This window comes from Myripristis murdjan, chromosome 23, assembly GCF_902150065.1.
Source record: "Myripristis murdjan chromosome 23, fMyrMur1.1, whole genome shotgun sequence".
NCBI lineage: Eukaryota > Metazoa > Chordata > Actinopteri > Holocentriformes > Holocentridae > Myripristis > Myripristis murdjan.
Window position 1 is genome coordinate 21,026,906 of NC_044002.1, and position 22,202 is coordinate 21,049,107.

General features: G+C 41.2%; 1 protein-coding gene across 1 annotated transcript; it reads right to left on the reverse strand.

Annotated features, from left to right (window-relative positions):
* Window positions 1-393: 393 nt before the first annotated feature.
* Window positions 394-21,015, reverse strand: LOC115355166 (serine/threonine-protein phosphatase 6 regulatory subunit 2-like). Its single transcript, XM_030045862.1, is given in 25 exon segments — window positions 394-2,018; window positions 3,568-3,675; window positions 4,707-4,896; window positions 5,618-5,715; window positions 6,119-6,263; window positions 6,387-6,511; window positions 6,627-6,754; window positions 7,128-7,185; window positions 7,383-7,480; window positions 7,600-7,680; window positions 10,124-10,209; window positions 10,309-10,424; window positions 11,163-11,227; window positions 11,327-11,551; window positions 11,692-11,790; window positions 11,792-11,845; window positions 11,958-12,084; window positions 12,370-12,483; window positions 14,085-14,197; window positions 14,409-14,474; window positions 14,573-14,710; window positions 14,986-15,172; window positions 16,334-16,588; window positions 16,898-17,067; window positions 20,883-21,015. Coding segments are annotated over 23 exon segments (2,697 nt in total). The 5' UTR covers window positions 16,561-16,588; window positions 16,898-17,067; window positions 20,883-21,015; the 3' UTR covers window positions 394-1,969.
* Between the last annotated feature and the right edge of the window lie 1,187 nt (window positions 21,016-22,202).

Consider the following 22,202-nt stretch of genomic DNA (forward strand, 5'->3'; position numbering starts at 1 on the left):
CTGGCATTGTCCTTTAAATAATGTTATCTACATGCAGTACCTGCATCACTTTATTATTGGAATCAGTTCGACCAGCATCAGTTAAATGTTGATGGTAAAATACCTCAGACACTGGACTCTTTGCAAAACTGATTACTTGGCGTGGTGAGGCCGCCCTTCAACAGGAAGACCTGGGTTCGCCCTGCCGAGGAGTCCTTGAGCAAAAACACTGTCTCCCTACATCAGCTGCTGCTCTGTAGCTCAACCTGACCTCTGACCTCTGACCTGCCTGTGGAAAGGGACAAGCAAAAACAAAACAAAAAAAATGATGGGGGAAAATCAACAGAACCACACAGAAAATGTTCAGTCTGATGCTAAAGCTTGTCCTCCTCGGGGATTTTCTTTCTTTCTTTTTTTTCTTTGCGGCGGTGGAAACATGACAAGCAGAACGGCCAAGAAAGCCTTTTGGTATTAATGTGGTCAACCAGACACTTTTAATTTCAAATTTTACCATGATCGTAGAACGTGATAGCTGTCAAATGATTTTTTAAGTAAGTACACCAGAGAGGCCTGGAACTCTGCAGAACCCAAACCCACCCTCGTTCCAATCCTGCTGCTCAGAGAAAAATAAAATAAAAACAAAAAACAAAAAACAAAACAAAAAAACAAAATAAAAACAAAAACAAAACAAAAAAACAAACAGCGTCACTCTTACCAGATGCAACAGTAACTCTTGCCCTGTGAGTAAGTGCTCAGTGGAGGGAAAAAATAAAAAAATAAAAGGAACAGACAACAATAGTAATCTCAAGATTGCTTGTAAAATTACTTTTAAATGTAGATAATATTTGAATATAGGTAGATAATGTTTGGTTGATTTAAGGGGGATAGCAATAAGAACGTAAAGGTCAATACAATCAGAAGGTCTTAGCTCACTAGCTAGGTCAACAGAGAACCGGTTATACATGCACTAACATGAAACAAAGACAAAAAAATAAAAAATAAAAATAAAAATAAAAATCAGAAACCTCAAGTTGAGATTATATCCAAATTTGTTTGCCCATAACTATACCGAATGAGTCGTCGTTCTCCAACAACACTTAATTGATTCTTTTTAAAAAGAAGAGAAAAAAAATGTTGAATTTCATTTTTAAATAAAATGGCTAATTGACATTATTGCACATGAGCAAAAAGACAGTAATACTATAGAGCTCTGTTCATCGACCCCCCCGCGCCCCTCCTCTTTGACGCACTCTCCTGAAGCACTTCAAAACATTCAGAAACCTGGTGATGTCTGAGAGAAAGAGATGTTTCAACAGCAACCAAAGGAAAAACAAAAAGTAACCTGGTGAAAACCTTGATCTGGGTGAGAGGACAGATAAGACGGCCAGCAGAAATGAGGGTAGGACACTTACATTGTGCTATAATGTACAGTAAATGGCTGCATAAGTGCTTTTCTTAAGCTTGAAGAAAAAAAGAAAAAAAAAGGTATTTATTATTGAGGCATCATTTTTGTTAAAAGTTAACCTGTGCTATCCATTTAGGGGCAATGATGTAACATCCCTATCACCTGGGGTCCAACAGCTTGAACGAGTACGAGAGCAATCCTTCAGGAAATAAAAAAATAACGGTGATGTTTATACTCCTCGGATTCTGTCGTTTAAAGATCGCTGCTACATTAAAACCGCACGTATTTATGTGCAACATCGGAAAAAGGCTTTGAAGATGATTCCTCTACACTCTCTGTTCTGTTTGTTGGTTGTCGTTTCTTTTTGTGTTTGTTTTTGTTTTTTTTGTTGTTTTTTTTTTGTTTGTTTTACATGTTCCGCCGCCTCATTATTGGTGTTGATTGGCAGTGTCCAGGTCCAATAACATGGCAGAGTGATTCAGTAAAAACACCGTGGTTTTGCAGTGAGGTTATTTGGGGGTGTCACTCTGGAGGAGGCTGACAGTCTGTGGCACCGTCAAGGTTGGGTTTCTGTCTCTGATGCTCTCACACCGGCCCGTTGACGGACACTTCCTGGGGCGCTGGCGTGTCCTCTCTGTCGGGATGGAGGGACAGGAAAAATTCAGAAACACACACCATCTGATGTAATAAGCAACCATATAGTCTTTGAAACTAGAAATTAGATTTTGCCCCAGTGCCCACACACGCACTTTCTGTACTTTGCCAAGTGGCCACTTGAGTTGTGTTTCTTCCAGAAATGGGACAAAGTGTTTGGAGGTAACTTGGGACACACTTGGCAAAAAGGAAACATTTCCTGTTGCAGCAACAGCTACTCGTGTTTATGACCCACAGAACACATGAAGACAATCAATTTCCTGAATAAACATGTCCCCGTTAGGAAACCAAACATCAAAGCAACAGGGCTGGCCGAAATCTGAAAATAAATTAAATGAACTTTTGCTTCCATAGTTTTTCTTGCCTGGCAGAGTGTATTTGGTCCAGTGCAGAGGTTTGGGTTAAGCAGGCATATGGATGGTTATTAACTTTATGACTGGTTATTACAGGTTTCTTTTAGATTAGACAGCAAGCTACTGCTGGAATAAATCTAACCAGGACTTTTTTTTTTTAGCTCTACAGAATCGGATAAGTAAAAAGATTTTCCTGCATTTCTCTCTGCAGGTGAGTTTGACTGGTCGGTATTAAGAGCAGCAGGTCAGTACGAAGGAAAAGTTCAGCCACAGGCTCCAAGTTGTGTAACTTCAGAAACTTTCACTGATATAGAACATGACTCATCTGTTTATCAGAGTTACAGTACATAAAATGTTTATGTAGAAACTAAGACGTGATAAATTCAAATTTAAGACTTTTTTTTTTTTTTAAGGGCATGCAGACACCCTGAGAAAGCAAAACAAAATAAACCTGAGCTGCATAGTGTCCCATCATAATTACAGTAGCATTTGTTTGGTGCCAGTGAGCTCATTATTTAAGCCAATTAATGTACTAATGAGCTCATATTTCTATGTCAACATATTTGTCTTCACACAACATCATCTGGACAGCCAGCGAGAGCTGCCTCAGCTCGATTAAAATCATCAATCATCCCATTGTTCAGCTGTCCAGATGTGTGTGAGCTAGGCTTCTCTCAGTGGGAGAACAGTTTGGAAATGCTCTAAACTGTCTTTAAAACTGTCTGTTTAAATAAACTGTGAGCCATGTGTGAAACATTAGTCATTTTATGACAGGAATTTAAAGTATTTATTTCTTAAAAACACTAGTTGGATTTCCATCAACTACATTATGTGAATTATCCTCAACAGTTTAAGTTGTTGGTATTACAATTTGGGGGTCCATATTATACCATAACAATTACTGTGGCTCTTTGATAGCTGTGTGGTAAATTAATAGGCTAGTGATTATTGATGGAAGGAAGATGATCCACAACAAACACCTGTGTGCAAATAAAGTGTTTTTTCATCTCCCATTTAGTGTATTAACTCTTTCAAAAAACACCCCAAACAAGCACAAATTGAGGAAGTGTTTCCATCAACCTTTCGTAATGCGATACTTCAAAATGCACATAAAAATTGGTAGATGGCAACATGGCTACTGAAGACTTGGCACAAAGGTGGCAGGCAGGCACCTACTTCCTATCGGTCTGTGTGGTTGTGGGTGCGTCTCCAGCGGGTTTCTGCTCCGAGACTTTAGGAGGCTCCGACAGAGACAGCTTCTCCAGAGACACTGGACTCTCTCCGCTGCAGGACAGAGACGACCGCAAGAGAGTGAGAGTCAGTTTACTTCAGTTCACTTACAGTGTTGAAAACATCAATCAAAAAAAGTGATCAGTTCATCAAACATCTGTAATATTTCGCTTTTTACTCCCTGGCAGCTTTAACCCATTAAACTACACCGTTTTTGTTAGCCGGTATAGAGAGAAAACATAAATGAATATATACACTGTTCAACTTAACCCTTTAGAAAAATTTGATAGATGGTCCATACCAGAGATTCTGCATGTTTAGTTTGATATCTAGAAAATGTACAAACTTCAAGTTTCTGCTTTTCCCAAAACAGGTAGTGGTATTTTAGATATTTTTCCTTATCCCCTTTTATCCAGCCACTGGTTTCCATTCATCCCACTACGATATGAAAATGAACTTTCAGAGACTTTCTTCACGCCTGTATTCCATCACCGTAAGAAAGTCGTCCTCATCCGTTTTCCTAAAAGCAGCAGCACTGTTGTGTTTTGATGACTTGAAATTTGGGATGGAGTGAAACGCTCCCTCCACCAGAAAATAGGCCCTGGGGAAACATTTGCTTTACACACCCAATTATCACTTCTATCACTTTATCCACCATAGATACAGAGCATTGTAAGGTGATTGTCTGAACCAAATATTCTAATTTGAAAAATGAGAGATTTTGATTTTATGTGGTGAGATATTTAGTACTATTTTTGCATGATTTGCAAACGGTCTTGTTGCAGTGTAAAGTGTGGGTAAATTGTAGTAAATGGGCCAAACATTCAAAATCACTGGTACGGTCCTTCGAGTCAAATTTTTCTGCAGAGAGGCTCCCCGGATTTACTTTATTTAGAAAAGTGAAACTGAATGAATCCAGTAATTTAAGCCCTGGTCCAGTCTATAATTACCTCAATGTGGTAATTATGTTTCAAATATAGATGTTTATGTACAGAGACACCATGTTTTCATGTAAGACTGGAGAGTGGACTGGTCAAGGGAGAAGAGGGATTTTCTCATCGAGGTAAGACACAGCCATGTCAAACCTTTTGAGGTCAGCCTTCTTGTTGCCGTGGGCACTGGCCGTTTCCGAGGCGACAGCTGCGGCTGGGGCAACAGCAGCAGCCTTATCGTCCTCCTCGCTGTCAGATCCCCCAGAGGAGCTGCTGTCCGAGGCCACGAGAGGAGCCTTCCTCCCTTCTCCCGCCTGCCACGAACCTGAGGAGGCGCTGACACCTGGACAGACAGACAGACAGACAGAAACTCAGATGAAGCTCCTTACTGACGTGGAAATCACATCAAGACAAGGTGCAGGGTCATCAGGGGCCATGAAATTTTATTCATTTCTAATTCTTACATATTAAATTCCTGAGGACTCATAGTTTTCAGCCAAATGCACGGTGGATTTTGTTTTTCCTTCTTCTTGAGCTCATAATAAACATTACAACTCTTGACAAAATTTTAGATTGCACATAATCTTAATTCAACCAAATGACAGAAATTAAAAGGTGTGTGTTGTTGGAGTGCTACAGTGACAGAAGGTAATAATGCTCCTTACTTAATCAGTACAATTTTATTGCAATGAGTACCACTTGGTGCATCACTGCTATATCAAATTTACTGGCAGCTCTGACTGATTCAGATAAAAAATATATATATACAAAGACCACAATATGTGCCTTACAGTAAGCAAGGAAACATTAATTTGCCATATTTGTTTTGGATATTGGTGAGAGGATTTTCCCCATCTCTCCTTGAATCTCATGAAAAACTGAAATGTGTCAACATGTTTGCTTTTAATGGTGCATTTTTAAATTTCCCAGCTCTAATTGAGCCTGATGCTTGAGGCCAGGAATGCGCTGAGGCAACAAAGTTGTGTCTCACTGTATCATCCCAGGCAGAGGTACGTGCAAATCAGTGGTGCAGGCAATCTCTCAAGGTCCAGGCAAAGACTCACCGCTCTTATCGTGGTTTTGTTTAGCTTGTTTAGCTTGTTTATCTGCGTCGCTGCTGCCCGTGTCCACAGGAGAGCTGCATCTGGGACCAGTCTCTGTACTGTAGGAACCAGGAAGAGAGAAACTTTTGTAAAGGTATGGTAAGGGTTCCTGCTAAATCTCCATTTCAAATTTCAAGACTTTCTCCACCACTAAATTCCTTGACTGGAGTCGGTATTCAAAGGATCTATGCTGATAGTAGCAGGGCAATGCCACGATCCACTGGGTTGCATCACCATAAAGTTTAATATCTCTCTTCACAGCAACAAAATTTTGCAGTATGTGAAATGAAAGTGAAACTACATGAAATGAATAGTTGTGTGTTGCGCATAATATTCTATCCACTTGTGCACACTAAAACTTTAAGATCTCCAGGTATCCACATAATTTTCAGTAAATTCCTATTTCCAAATTCCAGTCCTGCCTGTAAGTGAGGTAACTGAGTCAACAGCATCGATTCTCACCCGCAGAAAGGCTGGAACTCAGTGAAGTTGGCCCAGCCAGTCTCCTGAGGATAAGGTCCACTGCCAGCTGAGGTTTCCCATCCCCCTTGGGATTGGGGTGCCGTAGTCCCTCCGGCATCGCCGAAACTCGCTGTCCAGCCTGGACCTGCACACAGAACAAAAATGACTTTTGGACATAATCACAACAAGAAAAATGCTGGAAGTGTTGCTCCAAGGTTTAAATGATTCTCCTCTGTGCCCTTCTGACTGTGGCTGCCATCCAGTCTACCTGTGTCTGAGGTGTTCTGTGGAGAGTCCTCGTCCTCGTCAGATTCAGACCCGCGGTCCCGCTCCCGGCCTCCATTCTCCAGGCTGCTCCTGGAGCTTCCCTCTGAAGGGTGGGAGACCCCGAACCTGGCAGAAAGAAACAGCAGAGAGAAGTGAAAGACAAATGAGAGGGGGTAAGAGAAAGCCTCACCATGTAGGGACCTGAAAACTCAAGCTAAAACACACATCATCGTTAATTTACCTTGTTCTGGATTTGACTTGTGTTGCATAGTTTATCTCTTTCTCCTCCCATATGTCCTCTTCCTCCTCAGCATCGTCAAACTGGCGTATCCTCTCTTTACAGCAGGCTTCAAAAGCAGCCACATTGGCCTGCACACAAGTACAGAACTTTAGAGTAAAATGACCATTCTCACTGTGAGAGGAATTAACAGCCCAGATTGCTATTGGGCATCTTTCAGCAGGCAGTGCCTCTCAAAATAATATTTTAACACCTTTAAAAACCCATACACATTCATCATAGCCAATCCATCAAGCGTAGTTTGTACTAGCTAAAAAGATTTTCCAAAAACTTAACCTCAAAGTCTTCACAGAGATTTATCAGCACCAATAGACCTCTAAGGATCTCAAAAAAGGAGAAGATACCAGAAACCAGCTGGAGGAATCAACAACCAAACTAAAAATGATGACATGGTCCATAAATCTGATTACTGCAAAAATGACAAGCAATGAAATAAAAACTTACACTATTATCATCAGCATCTAGATTGAAGTTTATTTCGGCAATTCTGTCAAATGTGGCACTGGTGAGAGAGAAAAGGGATGTGAAAATATGAGCCGCCATCACTTATATTGATGATAACAGAACACCTAAATACAACAAAAGGAGCTTATTGAAGGTAACAGGACAAATTAAGACATTTTCATGTTAAGGAGTTGCTAGATGCCGAGCAGCAAAGCTTATTTCATATTGCTTTGTGTGAAAACTTTAAACGCTTACTTGATATTTTCATCATGCTCGCTGAACTCCTCATCATTGAACCCAAACTGATCCACGAAGTTGGCAGTCATCTGTTGGATCTGATAGTCGGAGAAGGCCTGGAAACGCCAAACAACAATTTTTAAGCAATTTCATTTAGAGCAAGTGTGTTCATTAAGGACAAAATGTGTTTTTTTTTCAATCGTCGTCATCATCATCATCATCATCATCATCCTACCTGTTGCAGAGACAGGTCGTTGGGGAAGGGGCTCTCCATGTCATCATCCTCGCTGGAGGAGTGCATGTTGTGGGTGCTCACCTGGACCACAGCACACAGAGACGACAGGTTAAGGAGTTCGCAAACTGGCTGTTTGCGAACATGCTCCAAAACAGGCTCATGCATCATAACAAGCAAGGACTCTGCTGTGTTCTTCAGGGTTTACTAAGGACACCCTCACATTAGGCCCAGTTGCTCCATATCGTGCTGAAGCACGAATGCCCGCCCTCCCAAGTCCCCCGCTAGCCTACACTCACATTACCCAAAGCCCAACCGTGCTTAGCACGATTGCCTCTGGTACGTACGGCATCACGTCGAAATACGACACACACATTGCCTGACGTCATCATAAATCGACTTCTGTTTATACGCGTTTATACCAGTATACCAGTTTATTGCAGCAGCACAATGGACAACGACACAGACAACATGGTTGATTATTGATTGCGCAAGGCGGCGATTCACAGTTAATCGCGCTGCACGCATAAAACGAAAAGTCAGAACTAATCCCTTACTGGGACTGATGCCAAGCCATTCATAACCAACTAACAACAATAAAATGGCAGCAGCAGAAGTCATTTTAAAGAACTTCAGCTAATCAAATCAAAGTGCAACAGGACAAAGGACAAAGAATTTTCATTTTAAATTGCAAACAGATTTTCTGGCCTGTGGTGAACCACTGAACCTTCTTGTTACTATAACCAATAGCTGGGTCTTTTGTTACAGATCGTTTTACACATTTACACTGCCAAACATTTGAAACACTGCTAATGCATTTTCTTGCAGTGCAAATGGCAAATTAATTATTCAGAGCCTGGCTGTAATTTTCACATATTGTCTACTTCTGTTTCCTCTTTCCAAAAAGCAAAAAATCAAATCACCAGACATCTGTGCCGTCTCCCGCAGTGTGTTTTACCAGGGGAACGAGTCTCCAAGGAGATATTCAGACCACAGTGAGAGGGTATGCTTCCCCCTTGCGAGAGATTAGTGAGCACACAGACCTCTACTGTGGTGAAGATGCCACAAATGACAATTTTTAGACTTGTTAATAAAAAAATATGATAAAACTAAATCTAATTTGATAAACTGCCCGGGTTGCTACGGGGAAGCTGATCCAAACTCAGTAAATGGTTGCTCCCAACACAGTGGAAAACGACTGCACTTCAAACACAATATATATAGTTTTTTGCCTTTACATTAACATTTTAGTTACTTTACCATCTAAAAACCACAGGTCAATATCAAATCTGGTTTCTGTTGGTACCCAGATTCATAAACCAAAACCCTGCAACAGACTCCTTGTAAACTATTGTGCAAAACAGTAGTACCTTTCTGTGGCAACACTCACTCTCGTACATTACTTTTGTAATCCGGTTATTTGCCATGTACGGGTAGTTATCGGATTTCTCAAGTGCCATGTAAACAGGAAAGCCCCTTTCCATAACCAGGTTTAGGGATTAAGAGAAATCCAGTTAAGACAGCTAGATTTCTGCTGGACAAACCTGATTACTGTGTCATGTGTACGGTTACTCAGATGTCTGAACAGCTTGTAATGTGCGAGCATGCGCAGGAAAAGACAGCGGGTATGGAAACTGACAAACCGTACACTAGAAAAGTAAAAACCTCCTGTTCTACAAAGTCGTTGAAGAAAACCTACTAACTTTATATCAACAATACCTCTGATTAAAAGATAAGGAAAATATAAAGAAACAAAAAACACATCTGCCTCTATCTGCGTCAGGGAAATCCCCACAAAAGGCCGGCTGTCTGGCGCTCTGTACCAGCTGTCGGCTGCAGCATTGCTGTAACCATAGTAACAGTCCGGGTAATGTTGTGGTGCGGACCCTAATATTGGGAGGGCCGTGTGGACTGGGGTTTTCTGAGATATCAGAATAAGGTAACATTTAAATGTTACCTGATTTCTTGCCATAACCTGATTACTCTCAAAAATTTGGTTTCTTGTGTGCTTATAAACATAGTTAAGTGTGAGTCTAGGTTATGAGAAGTTGAGATAGAGGTTAAAAGATGGTCATTTGAAATAGAGATGGTGTCTGGAGGGTGCAGCTGACTAGGAGGACCTGGGCCCCCTGCTGCCAGATCACTGAGTCCTGTGAGCCAGAGACTGAGCTGGAACTTCACCACTTCGTTTTCTGTTCTCTGTTTTGCTGCAATCTACAACATACCAATTCACTCACACACCACTACCACTCAGTGTTTTCTGTTTTATTATGTTCTTTTGGTAGATGACCGCAAACTGTTGACCGCGGTAAACCGGCGCCTCCCTCGTCCCCTCCGTCGTGGCTTTTGAGCCGGCTGTCAGAAGGAAAAAAAACTAGGTGCCGACTAAAATGCAGGGAAATCTATTGGAGCTCAAAATCATGACCCTCTGTGTTAAAAGCGAACTTTTATTTAAAAAATATTACGTGTTGTTAAGATAATAAGGTTGTTCTTCATCATGGCTTTCAAACCATCTGTGATATCTCACCAGCTCCACTGTGTTCCTCCTGTTAGTCTCCCTCAGGGTCTCGTCCACGAAGCTCTCCCAGCGACCTCTGCAGTCTTCTGGCAGCTCTGCAAAAAGGAGAGGGACACTTTGGTGGTAACAGCACAGCAGTGGAGGTCTGAACAGGTAACTCCTCTGGTGTCAGGCCAAATGAAACATCTTAATACCTTTGATGAGGTCAGCAATCTGGGCCTGTACTGGTCCTTTCTCCAGGTTCTGGACCACCATGTTGGCAATTCTTGTCAGATGACCCATGTTGCCTCTCCTGGTGCCTCCCTCAGCCCTGAAATTGACAAGGACACACTAGGGATTACTCTCCACATCCAAAATTACAATCACTCTTAATCTGTAATACTCATGCTGCTGCAAACTCTACAGGAGGATCACATGGTTCCAAGGTACTGAGATGAAACTTAGTAGACATCTTTATCAATTTGAACAGCATGATTTACTTTTAACTTTGATTCACTGGAAAAAAAAAAAAAAAAAAAAAAAAACTTTTCAGCACCACATGATACAAAAATAATTCAACCCAAAATTTGAGACATTTTCTAAATCTCCTGACCTGTTCGGTTAGAGAATTATTAAATTTGGCAAAAACCAATGCTGACACCAAATCACATAATTTTAATGACATCATAAAAAGAAATTCATTTATAATTTAACATAAATTCAGCTGACATGCCAAAAGTTTTCTTTGTCATTTCTTCAGACAGTGATGTTTTTAGGGTTTTTCAAAATGCTGACACACATCAAAACACTACTGTGACACTGTGTCACATACAGGATTATGAGGCAGCAAATCAGAGCAGTGTATCAACATTCAAAACTAAGGTGGGAGAGTTTCGGTAACACTCGGTAACTCTTGTTAATATTTTTTTCCAGCCTTACTATAATGTGATATGAATTCTATTCAGTCCAGCCATAGATACTTATACATGAGAAGAGACTAAAAACCTAGACACTGAGCACAACACCAATCAGAGATTAGCACTAATATTATATGTGAAAATACACTTACTGTATTTTATCATTCTCCTCCCAGGCATCGAGGATCCTCTGTACCAGCCGACACTTCTGGAAGAGCTAAGGGTTCAAATATTTAAGAGTGACTGTCAAAACCTTGCAAAAAGGGTTAAAAAACAGCAACAACAAGGCAGGTACTGTGCTGCTTAAGCCACCTACATGTGCTACAAGGGCATTATGGATGGAGGTCTGTGGGTCACTGGTCCTGCCTGGCTCTACTGCCTCCGCCGAGGCCTCGGGGCTTGACACTGCAGGCTTCCCGTCATGGTTCTGGAGGCCCGGAATGGGCCTCTCCTCTGGGGAGGGTTGGTTTAGGATAGATGCCACACACAGCTCCACTTGGAAGTGCAAAAAGTTATTCCAGGTGTACTTGAAGAACAGATCCTATCGAGAGTGAAGTGATAACAGAACAAACAATAATGAGGATGTGAGATCTTAGATAGAAGGCAAGTGAATCCATGGTAAATAAATACAAAAGGAGCAGAAGAGACCAAATATGTCACGCCGGATCACGCTGAGCATACCAGTAGTAGGTCCATGGTGGCAAGCTTGCAGAGCTCCTGGCAGATACTGGGGGCACTGGTCTGCAGCAGGGCGGCCACCAGTCGGGCCACGTGAAGGCGGGGCGTTCCCCAGCGGCTCCTCTAGAACGCCAACGGTCGTCAATATTGCACTTTTCTGTAGACAAAATGATAAAACTACATAAAGTAGTGTTTTCACGACATTAAAAATTGTGAATTTGAAATTGTTCACCACCAGTTCATGACCTATTACGGCTCCATAACTTTACCTTGGGAGGATCCAGAAGAAGCTGCTGGAAGTCCTTTAAATGGGGCTCAATGGCATTTAAAATACTGCTGTTGACAGTGTAAGACCTTTCATAACCCTGAGAATACAGATCCATCAGCCCTTCCAACCTGGGGGACACAAACAGACAAAATGATTAGGCATCTAGACCAGAGATGATGAAAATACCTGCTGTGACAGTTTCTGTGCCAGTGAACGTTTTGATAAGGAGGACTGTTTCCCCTTTCCAGGGGCAACAAAAAGATGGAACACTGCTCTCACACTTAGAAAAACACAAATGCATTCAAAATTCATCATTTGGCTGTGTTGCTCAGGACATACAGGAGATTAGCTCCAACTGCCTACAAGAAAAAAATCTCTGCAGGACACACTAGAGGAGGGAACATGTGACTCACCCAGACCTCCTGGTCTCCAGTAAGGTAAGTAGCACTTGAGTTCCGTTAACAATGGAGGCTTCGCTCCTCTCGCCCTCAAACATGGTCTTGAGGAGCCCCGCTACACTCTCCTGTCTGGAAGACACAGGGTTAGACCACCACAAACATGAGATGCAAAGGCTTTGTTCACACTGCAGGACAGATCTCACTTTTGATTTGAGTGTCCAAATTTCATGGTTATTCAGTTGTTCTATTTATGGGCAATAACCAGTCATCATGCTGAAATTATTCACTACAGATAAACATCAACTAATGAGGTAGCATCTGCCATGCTCCTCCGTATGCTAATCCCCTGCACTCTGGGGCAAAACACACAGGTTTCTGCATGCAGTGCAAATGTGTTCTTTTAGCCCTTTTGTAAAATGATGTATTTGTGCAGATTGGGGCCTAAACTGTCTTGGAGTTGCATAAATTGGGTTTCACTGGAAAGCTGAGACTCTTGTGGATTCAATGAGCCCAATTTTTAGTGTCATTTCAATGTACAATTTTAGGAAACCTGACATTACTATACAAAATGACCTGCTGTGACCTCTTTTGTGACCCACTTCATGAAACTTTACAACCACAAACTAGAGACTGCGGGCACTCAGAGGATGTCTGCTTTGTAGGTATATTATTGACAATATGGCAATGCAGGCCATTCAATCACCAAAAAAAAAACAGCTGTTACGAAAATCTCCAAATGTGTCAGGGTTCTGATACCAAATCAAAGCATATTTTTTCTATGGCGTTCCTCACGGTCTTGGTGTCTTGATGTGGTATTTTGGAGGAATATTTGACCATTTTTTATCAATTTTCAAATGGTCAAAAAAAATTTGCATCAAATCTGTGTAACAAATGGTTATACCATTATGATGTAAATATATATCTGTGTATGTATATATCTCATAAGATAATTTTTGGGCTGATCAACCCAAAACTTGCTACAACATCTTGAGACATAACTGAGGATGGGAATGGCCATAATATGCTCCTATCATAATGTTATAATCCTTATATACTCTAGATAAATAATGAATAAATAAATAAATAGGTGCCTAACCAAAGAGCAATGTTTATTAGAAATCACTGACAGACAGTGCTAAGCTGCATTTGAAATCAATCTTCAGGTTCCCAGCTTGCAGATGATGTTTACCACTTCTATGTCACAACATCAGTAGGAATGATTGTGTCCCAAGCTTTTGATCTTTCCTAGTCTGTCCTTCCATTATACTGCTTATATTCTATTTTTGTATATCTGTGTCTGTGTTGATGTTTGTGACTGTCAAGTGTTGCCCCAAAACTGAATTGCCCTTTGAGGGTCAGTGCAGTTATACAGAATTGAACTGACGTGAACTGAACTGAGTTGAGTGCAGGTGAATCCAGGTCTGGTCAAGTTGGAGTGATGTGGCTCTGGGATGCCAGAAGTTATTGCTGAACTGTTTGAATGTGTCGTGGAGCTAATTCAATATCTCTGACGGGATATGCACACTTCACAACACCACTGACACCGACCACTCCTTCCTGGCCGCTCCTCCCTTTCCTCTAACATCCAAGCCAGGTTTTTAAATACACACTCACCCTAAATAGCACAAGCGGTAGTTGCATCAGATCCTGTGTGTTGCTACATAACTTCTCTTGGTTAAGATTTACCTTTCCCACCAGTATACTCTGAACAAAAGGAAATTTAAACTTACGACTCTAACACAGCCAGTAGTGGGTCAGCCTCCACATTCTCCTGCATCTGATTGGCCTGGTCTCGACTAAGGCGGATGATGTCACAAAGCGTTTGGGACGCATTTGATTGTCTCTGGAAGAGGAAATCAGTGAATCAAAAAAATCAAAATGAACAAATACTTCATCAGCTCCTAAACCTAGAACTAATACTGCATGATATCATATCTCCTGGTATAATATCCTATATTTCCAAGACTTAGAACTAGTAATACTATTATGTTGTGAATGTGCTAGTATCATAATAATACAATCCCAGGTATGCTAACAGTACCCTTGACACTCACCTCCTCATCTTTGCCAGTATGGATGAGCTCTGTGAGTCTCTGAATCAACTTTTCCTCATTCAGCCACTTGGAGAAAAGAAAAGAGAAGACCATCCATTAGAGTCTTTAGGGGCTAATGCTCTCTCCAAGGAAGCAGGGAAACACAAATACACAGTAGCTCTTACATTGAGGACTTCCTGCCTCAAGGGGGCAGGCTCCACACAGCTGATAAGGCGAAGCAGCAGGTCCATCATGGCAGAGGCGTCGATGTGTTTCAGCACCAGACCAATGAAGCCTTCCTTTTTCCTCAAAAAGGAAATCACCTGGAAAGGAATGTATTCAATTTACCAGTTACCACAAAACAGGCCAAACTGGGCGAGTCTGGACATGATTATAAATCTCCCTGGGTTTCCCTAAATACAACACTTCTGTTTTGTTTGTCTGCCATTGCTGTCCGGAAGCTTGGCTAACAGTGTGGATTTGTCTGCTAAGCATAGCTGAATCAAAAAGTACGATCAATTGTGCTTCTAACTGTTTTCATAGACAGCATGTTCCATTCAACAAACCCTTAACAATGTCATGATTTTTTTCAACCTACCTGTTCAGTTTTCCTGGCAATGAGATTGCCAATAGTCTTGCTGAAGAAGCTGGCTAACAGTGGGTTGAGGGGTGGGTCCTGCTCCAGGAAGTGGTACAGCATTTCAAGGAGAGACTCGTCCCCACCCAGCTTATCATTAATAATGGACACATCTGATGTCAGGAGCTCACAAGCAATGTTGGGAAACCTGAGTGAAAAACAAGGAGGAGGATAACAAGAGCTAGGCTTAGTACAGTTAATAAGATTACAGTGGCATCTCTATATCTCCTATGTTTCCTGATTATCTGAACCCTGATATCTCTGTTAAAATATATATATAAAAAAGTTTGTCAGAAATTAGATTAGATTAGATTTAAGTTCAATGATTCTCCAAGGGAAACTTAAGTCATTTCAACAGCAAACAAAAAAAAACACATGAAACAAATGAAAATAGCAAATGGGGTGATAAACACAATTAACAATTACAAAGCTATAAAATATCAAACCTGGGGAATGTTTCTCTGTGTACTATCTGGTGAATGTTTTGTAACAAAAATTGAAGACTGACTGCTACTCACTCTCACTCCAATGCAAAATATTTATCTAAGATTCCAAAAACCAACATTTCAACAGTACTGCTGTATTGATCAGGGAAGTCTCATACCATATGAGCTATTACTAATTCAAATGATCTAAGCAAGGTGCAGAAAAAAAACACTATAACAAAGAAAGACACTTCCATAGCACAGTAAACCAGCTCCCCAAATAACACTTGCACAAATAAACGTAAACAAAGCACGCCAACACAAAAACATGTCCCAGTTCCATTTTTTTAGGGAACTAAACAACTATTTTCTTGTAATTTTCCTATTCTAATTGGAAAGTAGATCCAGCAGGTAGCATCTTCAGGAATCTACAAATAAGTCCAGTTGACCTCGATTCAACTCTATGTGGACAACCATGGCCTAGATGACTGAGAACCTACACAGACAAGACCTAATAGTGCTTTCATGAATAACTGGAAATAAAACACACAAGAAAAAGGCTACCGGGACTTTTATATATTGGCATAATCCACTTAATTTGCATTCACTCATGTGCTAATAGTGTTGTTTTTGGAGCTGATTTGCTATGGAAGAGTACGGAGAGACACAAATGCAGTATTTTGCATTAGCAGCCCAGGGAAACACTGAGCCACTAATGAGGATATCTGACCACTATGGGGACTCAATTCTGCTTTAAACAGTTACTGGTTAAAAAAAAAAAAATCTTGTGTAGAGCTTTTTTTGTTTAGTTAACGATGGTTTTAGTCCATGAGACCTGCTGGCTACTGTCTACTGAAGAGCTTGAAGTGAATGTTTGATCTCACTTGAAGCGGCTCCTCTCCTCCAGGTCAGCAGGAGGCTCTGTGGTGATGAGGCTGACCAGCTCCTGCATGCAGTGGTCCTGAGAGAGGAAGAGGAGCAGCCGGCGATTCTGGGCCTTGCACTCCTGCAGGACGTCATCCTCCTCCATCAGCTCTCTCAGCGTCACGTCCTCCCTGTCCAGCAGCTGGTCGATGTGGGAGGTGGTGTGCAGGTCGAACTTCCAAAACATTGTGGCCGCTGGGACAGGGGACACAGCCCTGGGCCACGGGACACCAAAAGAGGGAGGGAAAACAAGAAAACAGAGGTGGGGGAGGAAAAGTGAACAGAAGCAGGCACAGCAGTGGCCAGAAACAATGAAAAAGAGAGGTAGAAGAGGGGAGAGAGGGGACGAGGCGTAGGTGGAGAAGGCAGCAGGGGATAATATAAATGTAAACACATGAGGATGTAAGTCGGAGGATAAAAACAAGAGCTGGAGCAGTGACCGCGCACAATCACTTATTCCCTTTTATATCACTGTTGAGTCAAGACAGCTACAGACGTCTGCCCAGTAAACTGCTCGTACATACCAGTGGATGAAATGTGGGTATCTTTAATCAGACCTCCCCCACGGGCAGGCAGGCATTTGTGTTTGTGCAGACGGCAGAGAGTGTGGCGAGGCCTGGCATTTATCAGCATGGGTCTCCTCTTAGAACACAGGCCTCTTTAGGAGATGAGACACAGAGAGGCTCACCATAACCTGGAAAACAAGGAGACAGTGGGGGTTATTATGCAATTGTGCAACAAGGTTTGAAGAGAAGTTACACTGTTTTGACACACTATCTTCAATCTAGCCAAACACTGTGTGCAAAGTGTATCTGCCTGGATCCAAACCCAGGCACTGTGGCTGAGCTTTAGTATTACATGGCACGTGCTCTATATGATGAGCAACACTGGCGCTCCCATAAGTGTATGAACAGTGATATGCATAGTCTAATATAGGCTACATTTTGCATTGATGTGCAGCACTTCCTGTGAGGCCGTGACCCTTGTCTCATTGTGGGTAAGTTGTGAATATTCCTCTGCACAAACGCCTCAAACACAAATTCCTATATACTTGTTAGTTTGGCAAATAAACTGATATAATAATCTGTTCTCATCTGTGACTGTGCTGTGTTTGGAGTAATCGTTCATTCTAACACAATCAACCTGACCAGAGCCTGAAATTAATTTATCAAAATGGGGGTGAGTGGGGGTGGGGCTGTCCTTTTAAATGTTTCACATAGGGGGATTTATATACTTTGGGGACGATACTACCTGTGAGCTTAACTATAGGTCCATGTCCTATTCATACATCAAACTGCCTTTCATCACTCTCTTCCAACTTAAGAGGTTCTCTGAACTACACAAATAGTTGTCATTTGTTGTTTCTTTCTCTCTTGGTGGTCATCTCTTTAAGCTGAACAATGTCCTTTGTCTTTCTTTTGGTGGCTCCCTCTTGATTAACATGTAATATGATCTAATGCAGTGTAAAATGCAGACTTGGGCCTGCAGTGTTGTTAATGTCTATGGTGTAACCTTGTAATGTAACTACATGCAAAGTGTATGACCTGATGAATATTAATGGAAAACCTGGCAGTCAGTTTGTCCTTGCAGATTTATTCCCCACATTGTATACCTGCTGAGGACGAATATGATTGGTTAAAGAGGCTAGCTATTAGTTGCAGAGTTGTGACCTTGATGCCTATTCACCTAACAGTTAATAACCATGATGCTAGGGTGGAGTCTGGCTTGGGTTTGACTTCTAACAGACAAACCTGAGAGTCAATAAACCTGTAGGTTAAAGTTTAATGAATGAGAAAGCAGCAGTAGACCAATTCCATGTATGGAGTCCCTGCTTCATTTTACAAAAACATTAAATATGCTTGACAAAAAATGTAACCTAGACCACATAACAGCATAATACAAATTTTAAGTTCAAAAACACTGAAATACTGTGTTGTGTTTTTGGAAAACATCAGCAATAACCTTGAGTGCTCCAACAAACCTCATTAGGATGTCTGTGTCTGATTGAATGAGGTATTAAGTCTGCACAATGGGAATATTCACTGGCAAGTTAAGAATGTCATAGTAAACATTCCCTACAAAACAAGCTGCCAGAGGAGCCTCAACAAAAGAAAATTCTAGGTGTCTGCCTTTAGCTTTGTACACGCCTCTTTGTGATTTTTTTCTTTGCTATATCAAAATGCATCAGGCTTAGTCACAGATAACTGTCAAGCCACAGATTATCATCAGATTCATCTAGTACATTCTACATTATATTGAAGTTTAGGGCAAGAGATAGCCGTGAAAGATGTGGCTCACTCCCACACTGCACAAAAATAAGCTAGTTACTGCTGTTCGAAACTACATTAAAACCACAAACGGCGCTGCTTGCACACTCATCGCTCTATACTTGGACTGTAGCTGAAAAAGATTTGGTCATCATCTCTTCCTCATGTCTCATCAGCTCTACAACACAGGCTTTTAAAACCCCATTATCAGATGATGCAGAGTGGAGAACATATCTTTAATGATGGAGAATGTTCTGTAACCTACAGCATGTTCAGTTTTTTCTCACTTGTTTACTAAGGCAACTAATGCAGACCACCTAACATTCCAGTAGCAGCAAAAATCAAGTTGGCGTGCTTCATCAAAGACAAAGTGTACGTCTGCACAACATGCTACTGGCTGTCTGTCATGGAAGTAAAACTGAAGGAGGAAATCCAAGTGCTTCCTCCTTTTTCTTTTTTCTCATGAGGAGGACCCTGCCCTGCACATGCAGCAGCGCCCATCTGGCATACATTTACAAAGTACACAAGTGCAATAATAACCCGTAGAACGATCCCTGTGGACATTGAACAGGAAAGCAAATGCTTTACTTTACATCCAAAATAGAACCCACCAGAGGCAACCTCAACAAAAACAGTCTACTGGCACATGTAACAGACGATGAAAAGAGGAACAATGGTTGAAGGGCACACAAGTGGATGTTGTGAGCCAACAATAGTCTGTAATTAGGCAAGTTAAAAGGAGGTGAAATCAGAGAAAACGGCGCACAACATACACTTATGTCAAATTTCCCTTCACCTTCACTTATGGCATGTAAATAAAGAAGCAACTTGGTGACAGCTGAATGTTTATCATACTCTTGCGAAAGTGCCTGAAGGTGTGTATTGCCAAATAATGATAACTCTTGGGAAGGTGCGCCTCAAAGGGAGAGAACAAGTACATTTTACTCAGCCTGTCACCAATCTCAAATGCATCCCAAACTGTATATTTATATAAGCAGATCTGTAACCAGCGTCTGGAAGTCATAAAAAATAGAAATGGTCAAGATATCCTTCAGGAACCCGAAGTGTTAACAACTTTTTTTTTTTTTTTTTTAAATTCTGGTACTTCGAGCCTATATTTATTGAGATTGTCCAACAATACAGACATACAAGCGTGTCGCTAAAGAAATGTAAACTGATCTGTCATAGCCCTGGCATGAAATGCACATCAACTGACTTGTGGCAGGAGCTCAGATTTCTGTTTACTTCAACTACGAACATCACCGTCTACATACGTACCTAAAACACACTGCATTCCTCACAATTAATTACATTACTCACAATTGTTGTTTTAAACACCAAATTGTGGTTTGGTTTCCCCCCATTGGTATTGACCTTTGGTAACGTTGACTCTGCATGTACCTTCAGTAACTCGGCTGGGTTTGTGTTACTGCTGGCCTCAGCCAACTTCCACTGGCATTCAGAGTGGCTGAACAACGCTCATTAGCTGGGGTTAGCTTGTCGATAACTTGGCATTAACAAACAACCGCAGTATATAGTACACAAATACGAGCCATCGACAAATAAAACCGGTGTTATCCGTCGTCAAAGGTCCAACTCTCGACAAACCAACGGCTGCATTAGTTCTCTTGGCCAAGTTAGCCGATTAGCTGACATTAGTTTATGAGCTAAGAAGCTAATTTGACACATTTTAAGTAACGAGTCAGTTAGCTAACGTTAGTTCCCCCTTTACTTGTATTGCTGCAAGCACTGCTTACCACTTAGCAAGTCGGCTAATAAGCTGTTAATTAACCCACCCTGAGCTGAGTTAGCCAACTTAAAGAACGTTAGCTCCCAAAGTAACGCTTAACTTTGACGGTGTAGCAGCAGGGCTAGCTCCAGCTCCAGCTCCAGCTCTAGCAGTAAACTGACGATGACGATGTTTCTGCCCAAAACTCAACTCACCTTTCTTTTAAAAATCTGCTGTCGGCTACTCCTTTCGTCTGTCGTAGTTGGCTGGTGAGATCTTCGTCAAGCAGTCAGCTACTAAGTTACTAGCTCTCAAGCTAACTGTTGGCTAGCTGGCTAACCTACATTAGCTTGTGAGCGGATTGTGATTTGTTTTGAAGAAGGGGTCAGTCCGCGACAGCACAGGCTAACCTCACCTAGCTTCACTTAGCTAACGTTAGTCCAATGTGGCTGTAAACTCTCTCAAACAAGCGCTTCCCCGACGCCGACGGCTACCTGGCAGGAGCGGCGTCACCTGTCGCTGCGGATGGGGAACTTACAGTTTGTACTCACATACAGGATAATTCAAACACGGAGCTAAGTTTAGCATGCAAAGCAGGAAAAACTCAGTCATATTTTTCGAATCAAAATGGCGACATGGTGACGGGAGCGCGCAACAGACCACTTAGTCCGCGGGGGCGCGCACCGGCTTGATTCCAGAGAGCAGCAGCACAGCACTGCTCTCTGCAACTGGTTCAACACTGTTTAACTGGTTATTTAACTGGTAAACCGAGCAGTAACTTAGACCTGCAGGACCTGACCACAATTCAACACTGCAGTATCCCTGCGTGCATAGATAGATCGATAGATAGATAGATAGATAGATAGATAGATAGCCTTTATTGTCCCAAAGGGAAATTCTTTTTCACAACCTGTCACAGAAACCAACATTAACAACACACAATGCACAAATAAACATGCATGGAGTGTATAGAGATACTTTTTATATATATGCACAATTTATTATTTCTGTATTTATTGTTAGATATTTTAAGATAAGATATGATAAGATAAGATAAGATAAGATATTCCTTTATTAGTCCCACGGTGGGGAAATTTCACGCATCACAGCAGCAAAGTGGATAGCAAGATACGAAGCACAATTTACACAATAAACAGTATATACAGATAACAGTACCAAGAGCAATATAAACACTGTAAACAAGGAATGTAGAAAAATACTATGTGAGCAATTTAAACCACAGAAGAGAAAAAAAAAAAAAAACCTGGGGGACAACAAACTCCGGAGGTTCAGGGTTAGTGTGAACCCATGAGACCAAGTGGCAGAACCTGACTCCCGGACCTGGGTCTCAGGAACTGTCACACTTGATCCATCCACTTTGTTGGATTAATGCACATATTTTGACAATGCACTTTTTTGTTTGTTTTTACAATTGCGATTAATGCACAAGCACAATTAATGCACATATTTAGACATAATGCACTTTTTTGTTTGCTTTTACAATTAATGCACAAGTAAGATTAATGCACATATCCAGACATAATGCATATGCTTTATTTATTAATTTATTAATTACAAATATCCTTGGCACATATTTTTATAGTTGTCATTTGTTTTTCTAGTTCTTATCATTTATACACATTTATATATAAATTACTATATTTCAAAGGAAATCACAACATAAAATCTTAGGCTATTTTTTTCATTTTCATTATAATATGATATCCGTTTAGGGGGTTCCTGGTTCTTTTGTATTGATCTGGGCCCTCAGATTTGTCAGTTATGCTTATGGAAGCAGTCATAATCACTTTATTCAATTCAGATTACCATTTG